Here is a 12,514-nt window from a genome sequence, read left to right as displayed (position 1 = left end):
ACAATGGGTAACAGTAACAATAATACATACCCTCACTCAAGATACATGTCTGCTGATGTGTGGCTCTCCCATACCTTTACTCCACCTGGGCGCCCTATTTCTTACTCCCAGGCCCAAACTGAAAAACCCCTGAGTAGGGAAAGCTCTTTATTGTTGCTGAAAGAAAGAATAAGAGAGCTTGTGGAAGGATGCCTTTTGCAGCTTCTACATGGTCCTGGTGTAGATAATGTCCACCATCATTCCACTGGCTAAAGAGAAGCATAGGATAGCAGCATTGATGGAGTGGGGATGTGCATTCCTCCCACAGCCAGCCAGCTAATCTGTGACTCTCTTACAGGGAAGGTAGAAGTGAGTAATGAGGATGACAATATCTGCTTACCTCAACAAACCTTTGTGAGTCTCATACAAGGAACGTTATATAAAAGTGCATCATAACCTAATGCATTCTTCCTAGTGTTAGTATTGCTATTGACATTGATTAGTTCCTTGTAATGTTATTTCAGAGATTTGGGTAGATTTTAACTTCTTTTTTAATTTATTTATTTTAATTAAATTTTTATTTATTCATTTATTTTTATGTGGATCATATTGAAAATGGAATACATTCAGAGTGTGCTTGATGCCCTCTCCCCCTTCCCACCCTCGCAACAGTGAGTGTCCAGGTTGACCATGCTACATTCTTACTTTTACACATATTCGAATGTAGCTCCTCCATTAATCAACCTCAGCCTTCTTCATCTACTGCCCTTTCATTCCAGCTTTGCTGAGGTTTCCCCTCCATTATTCGGAGTCCCTCCTGTATTCCTAATGGTCCGTAGTTTGGGCATATTAGAGAAAACATATGTCCCTTCTCTTTCTGTGCTTGGCTGATCTCATTTAACATAATGTTCTCCAGGTCTTTCCATCTTCTTGTGAATGACATGATTTTGCTGTTCTTTATAGTTGAGTAGAATTCTATTGTGTGTATTTCCCATAATTTTGCAATCCATTCATCTGTTGATGGAGATTTAGGTTGGTTCCATATTTTGGCTGTTAAAAATTGTGCTGCTATGAACATGGGTATGCATATGTTACTGTAGTGCTCTGATTTCAACCCCTTTGGAAAGATACCCAGGAGTGGTATAGCCAGATTATATGGCAGATCCATTCCCAGTTTTCTAAGGAATCTCCACACTGATCTCCATAGTAGCTGAACTAGTTTGCACTCCCACCAACAGTGTAAAAGAGTTCCTCTTTCCCCACATCCTCAATGGCATTTGTTGTTATTTGATTTCTTTATGCTTGCCACTCTGATTGGGGTTAAATGGAATCTCAGTATAGTTTTGATTTGCAGCTCCGTGATGGCTAATGATGTTGAACATCCTTTCATGTATCTATTGGCCATTTGTATCTCTTCTTTTGTGAAGTATCTATTCAATTCAGTTGTCCATTTCTTGATTGGGTTACTTGTTTTGCTAGTGTAGAGTCTTTTGAGCTCTTTGTATATCCAGCCAACACTCTGATAGAGGGCTAATATCCAAATTTCAAGTTCTTAAATGTCATTAAAACCCAATATTTCTCTATTTTTACTGTAAATCTTTGCAAAGATTTTAGCCATCTCACTTGTGTAGTTCTTCAAAAGTTATATGCTTTGTCTTTTTATGCATGTTTTAAAATATCACAATAATAATTGTTTGATTTTATTTTCCACTATAGCTATCTTAGAGCCCTTTTAAAAAATTTCTTGGGTATCATAAAAAGGTTTTTTTCTTTTTCTTTTTCTTTTATCTCTGATAATTAAAGTTATTAAAATTCCTTTGTAGGAAATTTGGGGATTTTTCAAAGGATAAAGAAATTTAAAAACATCCCACATTCAAATCCCTGTGTTAATACATAAATATACACAGGTACATCCATAGCACATGTACACAAATGATAATTTTTACTAAATTGAGCACTTAACAAATACTCTTTTGAAGCTATATGTTGGTAAGCATATAATTTGCTTATTATTAAATATTTAAAGGCATGAGTTTAATATTTTAGCATATAATATTAACAATAATATATAATACATAGGCAGTTTCAAAGCCCAATAATAAAACAAGCTCACTATCTGCCTTGAGATTTAGACCACTTCAAAACTTTGAAGTTGTCTATATGATCTCTGCTGTTGCCCCTTCCCACCCCCAATAACCACCTCCTCAAGTTTGGGTACTGTCATTAGCTTCTTTCCTTTTTTCTAAGCACTTTTACATGTGTATGTCTCCAAACAGTGTATCACTGAGCTTTACTTGGTTTTGTGCTTTATAAGACTGGTTTCGTACTATATTAATTTTAGTAACGGAATGAATATTCTACATTAATTTAAACTGTTTTCTATTATATACTTGCTTTCTGCTATCTTACAGAAACTTTTACATTAATTTTTGTGTAGTATTCCCATTTATTTGGGGAGAATAATTTCTAGAGATGAAAATGCTGAATTAAATAGTAATAACATTTTTAATATTTGTACATCAGGAAGTATGTCCATCTACAGGATTTTAATAAAGTAAATGATCAGATTTGCCTGGCAAATCATTATAAATCATCACTAGTGTTCCACTTTGATGGGCTATAAGAATACGCAAATGTCCAGTGGCTTATCAAATTTAAAAGTTCATAACCAAATTCCACAATAATTTTGGCTTCCCTGAAATCTCCCTTGTTTTTTCACACTGTAGTATCACCGTCCTCTCATTTCCTCATTAGAAGCCCTAAAGATTCTCTCTCTACTCCCCACCTACTCTTCAGCCACCCCACACTCGCATTTCCTCTTAGTCTTCAAGTCCTGATAGTTCTGTCTCTGCAATATTCCTTGAATATATTTTCCCTTCCACTCTTAGAAGCACTGGTGTAGTTCAAACCCTGCTAATTCATTTAATGGGATTATTCCACAGCCTCCTAACTGGTCTCCAACCTGTCTTCAGTCTTAACTTTTTTAATAAGTCCCTCTCTTTATCAAAACACAGACAACTTTTTTTTTTTTTTTTGGTGGTGGCACTGGGGTTCCTGGAAACCCTTCTACTTTCAGGCTACACTCCCAGACCTATTTTTATACTTTCTTTTATTTTGAAACAGGGTCTCAAGCCAGTGCGGCTGGCTTTGAACCTGCGCGATCCTCCTGTCTCGGCCTCCCAAGCACGGGGATTACAAGTGTGTGCCACCACACCCAGCAAAACACAGACAACTTTAAAAATCAAACAAAAACATTTTATAGCAACCTATTTTAGAGTATGTGATAAAAAATCCACACTCATCAGTTGCTATAGGAAAGTCTCTTGATCTAATTTAATCTACCCTCTCCTCTTTATTCTTCATCATCCATCCTCACTACCCAACTCCAAGAGCCTTGTGTGCTGTACTTTAGCCAGCCTTGGCTGCATGTCCCCTGTGTATTTTCCTCTTTATGCTACATTCTTTCTCTTCCTCCATTTCATCCTGTTCAAGTACTATTCATGTTTCAAGACTCCACAGATGTCCCAGCTCCTCTGTGGAGTCTTACATTACTATAAATCATAGTTATGTACAGATAATTCATTCATGGTTGCTTCTCTCAAAATGTTTCAACTATCAGTGCATGCAAAAATATATTTGTGTATAATATTGAATAGAAATATGTTAGACCACAAACTAATATATTTTATTTGTTTGTTATTTACGAATTTATGCATTTAGTTATTTGTTATGGTACTGGGTATTAAACTCTGGAGCAGTATACCACTGAGCTACATACTCAGCCCTTTTTATCTTTTTATTTATTTATTTATTTATTTATTTATTTATTTATTTATTTATTTTTACTTTTTGTGGTACTGGGGTTCCTGGAAGCCCTTCTACCTCCGGGCTACATTCCCAGACCTATTTTTACATTTTTATTTGGAAACAGGGTCTCCTAAGCCAGTGCGCGCGGCTGGCTTCGAACCTGTGCGATCCTCCTGTCTCTGCCTCCCAAGCGCGGGGATTACAAGCGAGCGCCACCATGCCCGGCTTTATCTTTTCATTTTGAAACAGGGTCTTGCTAAATCTGTGTACTGGCCTTGAACCTGCAATCCTCTGTCAGCCTTTTAAGTACTGGGATTGTAGGCATGTACTACTACTGCTGGCTCCACAAACTATTTTAAATAGATCCCTTACTATGAATAAAGAAATGAGTATGTGTGTGTATGTGTGTGTGTGTGTGTGTGTGTGTGTGTGTGTGTGTGTGCGTTTCTACATATATTTAGAGAGAAAAAGAGGCAAAGACAAACAGACTGATAGGAGGAGACAGAAGGCATGTAAATACTTGAGCTTGATGTTTAAACCCTCTGAAATTCTTTCTGGAACCAAGCAGGATAGCACTTTTTTAAGAAATTTAAAGGGGTTCTTTTTTCATCTTTTTGGAACCGGGGATCGAGCTCAAAGTGCTGTATCTGCAAAGCAGTCACTTTGCCATTGAGAAAAAAAGAAAATTTTTAAATGATACTTTTCTTTCATAAAGGAGGTGACTTGAACTTAAATAGCTTTCCATTTGAGGCTTAACTATATTTGGTCCAATCATAGAGGCCAACCCATTGCTTATTCTCTGTTTTCCAGTATTGACTGCTGATTTGGAAGGGTCTTGTTCCTTTGCCAAATCTGTCTAGTCATAGTCACAGGTGGTGAATGATCCCTTCAAATGTAAAATGTAAACTCTGTGCTAGATGATTGCTAAGTGGATGAGCAGATGATCTCTAAAGTCCTTTCCAGCTCTCATATTCTAAGATACTTTGTGCTCATGAGACAGAAAAATGTCCAAGGGTAATGAAAGTGCTGATTTCTTCCCTGTCCTAACACCTCACTAATGTCAAGTAGCCAGTTGCCCTTTACTTAACTCTGAACTGACAATGTGTGGTGTGTGGGATTTAGTACAATTTGCTTCTGATCCAAGTACACCACTGTGTGTGGCTTTGGGCATCCCCTCTTTGTCACTAGACCTTTGTTTGCTTTTCTATAAAACAACAAGGATGATACTAGATGCTTCTTTTTTTAATTTTTTGGCAGTACTGGGGATTGAACCCAGGGACATTCTACCTCCAAGCTACACTTTCAGCACTATTTATTCCTTAATTTGAAACAGGGTCTCACTAAGTAGCTGGAGCTGGCCATGAACCTACAATACTCTTGGATCAGCCTCACACTTGGGATTACAAGTGTGCACTATCATGCCCAGTTACTAGATGCTTCTTAAGGTCCTTTGCATCTTTAATATATTGTAGCTTTATAATTGGTATGTTTGAAATACCCAAGATTTGTTTTACCCTGTAGTCAACTAGCCTGGTTCAAAGTTAAGCAATTGGTAGAATGAAAGTAATCCACAGTAAATTTTTCTCTTCACAAGATAATGTAGCAAGCAAGGTAGGCATCAAAGCATGCAACAGATATATGGTATTCAGAAATGTCTTAGTTGCATCACTTACTTTAGTTTACCATAATATTTTTCTCTTAATGAAGACAGATCAGTATTTCTCAATTCTCTTAATTTTTACTTAAAATAATCTGAAATATTTTGAAGATATTTTGTAGGGAATATAAATTTGGGTGTAGATTTCAAATAAGTCTAGTAATAGTAGACAGTATTTCAGACTATATGAACTCTAGTAATGATTATAGACTTCCTTTATAAGGAAAAGACTTAAAAGTCTCACTGAAAAAGAGAGCCCCATTTTAATTTCCAAGAGATAAACTAATCTTTGATATATGATATTTGAGTTGAGAGTTGCTTCTGGCAAACATAATTGTTACTGCTTAAACAAGTATTTCTTTTCTAGTAAGTAGAATGTTTTCATCTTGATGGGTAGTCATAAATATTAACCACCAGCAGTGCAAAAATAATTTAAATTCAAATTATCAGATTTCACTCTGTGAACACATAGAATAATTTACATTTATTTAGAACCTTTTATCCTAAAGTGCTCTACACATATTTCTTTAAAATCTGATTGCAAACTATATGTAAGACTTTCCCACCTGCAATAGGGCAAATTATTAAAGATAAAGGGCATGGTTTCACAAGAAAGAAGAAAGAAAAAGAAAGAAGGAAAGAAAGAAAGAAAGAAAGAAAGAAAGAAAGAAAGAAAGAAAGAAAGAAAGGAAAGAAAGAAAAGAAAAGTTTTTTACTTTGTTCTTCTGTGCTTTTATGCCAACAGGATTGGAGAATCCATGTTGACCAGATGCACCAGCACAAGAGTGGAATTGAATCTGCTCTAAAGGAGACCAAGGTATGTGAGTTACTTCAGATGAATCATTATGGATTTACTCACCTGTGAAACACCTATTATAGGAGAACAAAAAGAAAAAATGATAACAGCCCTTGCCTTTATTAATTGAATAATATATTTCCACAATTCCACTACTTAAACCAAATGAAGAAAGCTAACTTTTATAAAAGCTACTTATATTTTAAATATACTATATTTATTATATGTAATTTATGGATATATATATGTACATATATAAAATAGATATTTTAGAGATATTCTATCACTTTCCCCTGAATTCCAAAGGATTAAGAGAACACTTGACCCACATTATCTAGAACCTACAGCTTTTCCAGGCTTTCTGCCATGCCAGAAAATAGGGTCTTTTAGAAGACACGATAAAAAACCAAAGCTTAAGTAAGAAGTTACACATCTTGGACTAGAGCACCCAGTTTAGGGATCTACTTCCAAATAGAATATTCCAATTAGTTTTGTACTATAGGAAAGTCATATTATTCCCTTATATACTTTGACTTTAAAATTTATATAAAGCTAATTATCATATAAATTTTACATATACATAAGGGGAAATGAATTAGGTTCTTTTTTAAACATTTTTCAAAGTGTGACTAAAAGATTTCTCATCATAAACATTTTGCTATTGAAATTACAAAGTGCTCTTTCAGGCCGGGCGTGGTGGCGCACGCTTGTAATCCCCGCACATGGGAGGCAGAGACAGGAGGATCGCGCAGGTTCGAAGCCAGCTGCGCGCGCTGGCTTAGGAGACCCTGTTTCCAAATGAAAATGTAAAAATAGGTCTGGGAGTGTAGTCCGGAGGTAGAAGGGCTTCCAGGAACCCCAGTACCACAAAAAAGAAAAAGTGCTTTTTCACATGCAGTTGATTATTTATAGAATGAACTGAGAGATATTTAACTCACATTTAACATTTTTGAAAAATATATGTGTGAGTTCTTTTATCCACTAACATTCCTTGGAATTTCTAGGGATTTTTAGACAAACTCCATAATGAAATTAGCAGGACTCTGGAAAAGATTGGCAGCCGAGAAAAGTACATCAACAATCAACTTGAGCACTTGGTTCAAGAATATCGTGCAGCTCAAGCCCAGCTGAGTGAGGTAATTTACGAATGCTTTCCAGGGATGTATCCCAGTTCGTAACCTTAATCCCTAAGCTTGACACATATTTTTCTTTTGAGAATTGTGAAATGCTTTTCACAAACAACAGCACATTGATTTTCTACTCACTTCAGGAGACAAAGTAAGGCAATGGATCTCATTTCCGTTTTATATGGATTAGAAATTGTTATCCCCCACAAGTCTTTAAACACACATCTTGATTTGTTTTAAATAAGAAAGAGTATATGTGTTGGAGAACATGTTTTAGAATAGGAACAGAGTGTCTGTCAGGCCACTTCATTTTATGTCTAAGTCTGTTATTAATTTACTCGTAGGCGTAGGAGGAAGAATAGCATGCATGTACACATGTCAGGGGGAAGACAGTCCTTGCCATCATGGCTTACAGCCACATAATAAGGAACATGAAAGCAAGACTGCTTCAGAGGCAAGCAGCTTAATTAATGAAATGAGACAAAATTTTCATTCTTTCAGAGTTTCAGAATTTTAACCAAAAAATAAAATAAAACCACTAGCCTTTGAAAAAAGTTTATTTTTGTCCGAGTGATAGGGTTCTAACAACTTTGTATTTATGCCCGCCATTCCCTGAAGCCTAGTAAGAATATTAGCAAATGTCAGTAGAAAGACTATCTTTTTTTCTTTCAGCAGATAAGGTTAGAAGAAGAAAAAGTAGAAAAATCTGAGATACTTCTGTACTTTTTGAAGTTCTCAAAGGCCAAATAGAAAGTAATTTTCACTTTTTATTGTATTATCTGTTTAATTTATTATTTCTCTATATACTCATCTATTCATGAATAGTTCTATGTTAAAATGTTGTAAAATTCTGATTAAAGTTGCCATGTCTCTAGCATTAATATTAAATAATTGATTGTTAGATTAATTTCCAAGAATCTATTCAGTTGATTGTACTGTCATACTCTTTGTTAATCCTTATTAATTGCTGAGCTTAATGCTCTACTTTGATTTATTTTCTATTTTTAAAACTAATTTTCTCTACAAAGCATGCAAATTAGAGTGACCAAGAGCCTCTCTTCTAAACTACATAGGAATAGCTAGGGACAGTTTTTATTGTGAACCATGTCCATACAAGTTACACAGTCAGTATGTGAAGGTTAAAGTAGTTCATCATTTTATAGTGCTTGAGTTAAATACATGGTGTGTATTAGGGACATAAAATAGCTACAGTTAAATGTCACTTTCACAGATGTATTCCCAAACAAGGAAAGAGGAGGGGTGTCATAAACTGATGTGCAGAAATTATAAACACAAGAGGTCATATTTAAGTAATCTGCTCTGGCTTGGATATGACACTAAGCAAAGTGTTTTTCCCCTCAGGCAAAGGAGCGATACCAGCAGGGAAATGGAGGAGTAACTGAAAGAACCAGGCTCCTGTCTGAGGTACCCAGCTCTTGCTGTGCTTCTCCCCATCAGCTGGGCCCAGCCTTCAGAACCATCGGACCATTGGACACTGCATATTCCAATAATTGCTTCAGCTAGCTTCGAAAATCTCTAATTTTCTTATGTGAATCAATTATTTATCCTTTTCTTGCTTTAATAAGATGCCTGAAGTTACCATATTAAATTAAAATAATTTCAAATGTAACTGCTTACATTAGCACACTGATAACCTTCTTTAATCTTTATTTTTACATAATAGCTATCATTAATAGAAGATTAGGTACAACCCTGACTGAGGATGAATCTGTAACAAAATTTAATGTTAACTTGTAAGATATAAGGTTTATTTTTTAATAATTGATAACTCTTGTGTGATCTTGGATATACCTGTCTTAGAATTCAGAGTTGCTTATAACCTCTTCATTTCAAGAACTTCTAGAATATTTGAAAATATCACTGCATTTATTTTCATGATCTTGTAAGAAAAGCATGACCCGAGGCTATTGCAAGAAAAATCTAGCAGCAAGGACAGAAGCCATTTTAGAACTAAAATATAAAACTGTCTTTAGTTATAATCCAGTATAATTTTTACAAACTGTACTATTTTGACAGTATTAAATAATTAAGCTTTCTTTATAAGATTTTTAGGAATACTTATTTAAAAATATTCAAAATATAACATTAGAAATATTTATATTCTAATCCTGTGGCGCTTCTAAGGCAAATAAAACGTTATGTGGAAGGAAAGTGCTCACTTATGTTAGGTAAATTAACACTTGAAGGGAGTCCAGGGAACCATTTAGTTCTTTTGGAGTAGGTAGTTATCCCCAGTTGTAATGTTTCAGGTGCCTGAAAGAAATTAATTTGCTGTACTTGGATGAGCACTTTATTCCCAGGAAAGTTTTTACTCACTAATATGATAACAAATAAAGCCTACTAAGTCACACTAATTATGGTTTTGTTCTAAATTATATGAAAAATGGAAAACTTTTAAAAATTATATTTTCTACCTATATTATAAAGCTAATTCAAAATTTTGCTAATAAAGACTATAATAGTAAAATCTTGAGACTACAGACAAGAGCCAATATGACACAGCACAGTATGCCTCTTGGAGGTTGGAGTTCATCCTTTGGATAGATCAATAGAACATTTTTATATATAGCCATATGATATAAGGATTTTTTTTAGAGTTCTAAAGAAAAAAAAGGTGACATAATCTTTTATAGAATTGCAATATCAAGAAAGATACCTAGAAAACCTTTAGAAATAAAAAATCCCTTTGGGATACTTATACTATTTTAACTAATAGCTAATTTTTAGAGAATGGCTTGGCAAATGCTATGAAGTAATTGCACAGTTTACATGCTCAGTGCATAAAGCAGCTTAGTTTTTATTCTGTAATGTCACACGATAAAGCTAATGTGAAAGTAGCTTGGTGAAGTTAAGCATCATGAGCATTCTTAGACAATGAAAAGCTTTGGGTACTTGCATGCCTTATTATTTGAACTATGTCCAGAGTATTCCAAATATTTTTATTTTCCTTTATGTATAATATCTAAAATAGTTTTCTCAATACTTTATTCAAAAATGTTGAAGGTTCAGCACTCATGAAAATCTTTGTTTGCAACAAAAGGTTACAGAAGAATTGGAAAAGGTAAAACAAGAAATGGAAGAGAAGGGCAGCAGCATGACCGACGGCGGTGAGTGCGGCCTGTTCAAGGGGAAGCAGTGAGCGAGAGGACTGCTCCTAGGGGAACCTGCTTAACCAAGTGCTTAACAGTGTGCTCCTAACAAATAGGGAGTCTGCTTGTAAAGTGAGCTCTTCATTATTTGTTTCAAGAGAGAAACATGGTCTAAAAATGATGTCTAATAATGATGTCTGTATTCCTTAGAAATCAGCTGAGAAGAATAGTAAATTTTTTAACTATAATTTAGGGTATTTTTAAATTTAAGTTGTATTTATTCAGAGATAGAGCTGGAGAATATTTACATACATACATTCTTCTGATAATTAAAAAATGTTTTTTTCTGTTTTCTTCAGATGAGCTTTATTTTTCTATTTTATGTACAAAAGGACACTAAGTATATGCCCAAATTTCATTTAAGGAAATGATACGGTGACCTTTTTTGTTCATTTATTTGTTTTGTTTTTCTCCTTCCCAGAAAACCTGAATAGGCAGGGGTCAAATAGCGAAGAATTAATAATCTACTAATCATCCTCTATTGTGAGCCAGTGGTGATTACCAAAGACTTTTCGATGCCCTATTCTAGTGATACATTCTGAGTGATCTTTCTTAGTGAGATATATAGGGAATTTGTTGCAATGTGTTTTAAATGGGCTTTCTTAACAAGGCACGCTGGTGAGCATGTATAGTCCCAGATGCTTGGAAGGCTCAGGTGGGAGGATCAGTTGAGCCCAGAAGTTCAAGTCCAGCTTAGGCAGCATAGCAACACCCTATGTCAAATAAAAAAATTATGAAATAGGCTCATTATCTATATCTCAATGATAAGTCTATTTCCCTTTCCTACTAGCCCCCAAATCGTGTCAAATACATCCTTAAATATATGTTTAGCATCTTTTCCTCCAGAAAAGTTATAAAGTTCAGCCTCAGTTCATTAAATATTGCATGATTCCCCATCCTAAAAGTCTCAGGTATTTAAAATACCACCACAAAACCATGTGAATGTCAGTGAGTTGTTGGCTGTTTTTAACCCTATTTTTGGCTTAAGACAAAGTGAGGAAAATGTCATAAAATTCTATAATAAACTGATAATCCAAATGAACATTTTTATGCCATACTATTTTTTCCTGCAGCTCCTTTGGTGAAGATTAAACAGAGCTTAACAAAGCTGAAGCAAGAAACTATTCAGATGGACATTAGGATTGGTGTTGTGGAACACACATTACTCCAATCAAAGCTGAAGGAGAAATCCAACATGACTAGGGACATGCATGCAACCGTTATCCCAGAGGCAGCAATAGGTTCTTATTAAAGCATACTGTTTTTCAAGTTTATTTGTTTTTTTATGTCAAATTATATTTTATGTTGCCTAGATTTTCAAACACAATTATACCTCATAAAGCATGTTCACTGGGTATTTTTTGCATATAACCACACACATTGTATCATGGTGATTAGAATGGTTAAAGCCTTTACATTGAATATGTTTAATAAAGTAATTAAAATTATCACATTCAAAAAAGCTTTGGCTAATCATTACCTATGTTAAAACTCCTGCCTGGAAGCTCATTTTTCTTAGCATTCCTTGCATAAGCCAATATGTATGACTCCTGCTTTCTATGGATACTGCTGCTATCTCCACTTGGACATTGACACATGACGGCCCTCTTTCTTTGGTCCACCTCTGCACTGACCATAGTGCTTGTGTGCTCAGAGGCAGCCACAAACGGGTGATCGGATTCTTCACAGGAACCCATGCTATGTACCCTTGCTTAGCTTTACATCACCTAGAATTACCATTTTTAGTATTAAAAAGAAAACCTCATTATCTCTATTAATATTTGGATATTAATAGACAAAGGCCATTCATTCAGTCAGTCATGTTTGCCTCCACTCCTAGAATGAGGAGAGAGTATCCACACGTCTCCATTCTGCCCTTGCCTATGGTGTCAGCTTTTCTCAGGAGCGTTTTGCAGAAAGAGCCACAACAGGTTATGCAGCCTCTGGTGCTTCTGGTCTTCACTTCCATATCTGACTG

General features: G+C 35.1%; 1 protein-coding gene across 1 annotated transcript in view; it reads left to right on the top strand.

Annotated features, from left to right (window-relative positions):
- IFT57 (intraflagellar transport 57) overlaps positions 1-11,788 on the top strand; it is a gene marked incomplete at its 3' end in the record, with an annotated part of 67,055 nt that extends 55,267 nt beyond the window's left edge. Inside the window, exons 7-11 of the mRNA XM_080696138.1 lie at positions 6,189-6,260; positions 7,244-7,375; positions 8,729-8,791; positions 10,428-10,494; positions 11,610-11,788. Coding sequence (XP_080552264.1) covers positions 6,189-6,260; positions 7,244-7,375; positions 8,729-8,791; positions 10,428-10,494; positions 11,610-11,788 — 513 coding nt within the window. The remainder of the gene's footprint in view (positions 1-6,188; positions 6,261-7,243; positions 7,376-8,728; positions 8,792-10,427; positions 10,495-11,609) is intronic.
- Positions 11,789-12,514: the final 726 nt, after the last annotated feature.

This window comes from Muscardinus avellanarius (genome assembly GCF_963383645.1).
Source record: "Muscardinus avellanarius genome assembly, chromosome: 5".
Taxonomy (NCBI): domain Eukaryota; kingdom Metazoa; phylum Chordata; class Mammalia; order Rodentia; family Gliridae; genus Muscardinus; species Muscardinus avellanarius.
The sequence above is the reverse complement of the archived record's forward strand: the minus strand, read 5'-3'. Positions and strand labels throughout refer to the sequence as shown.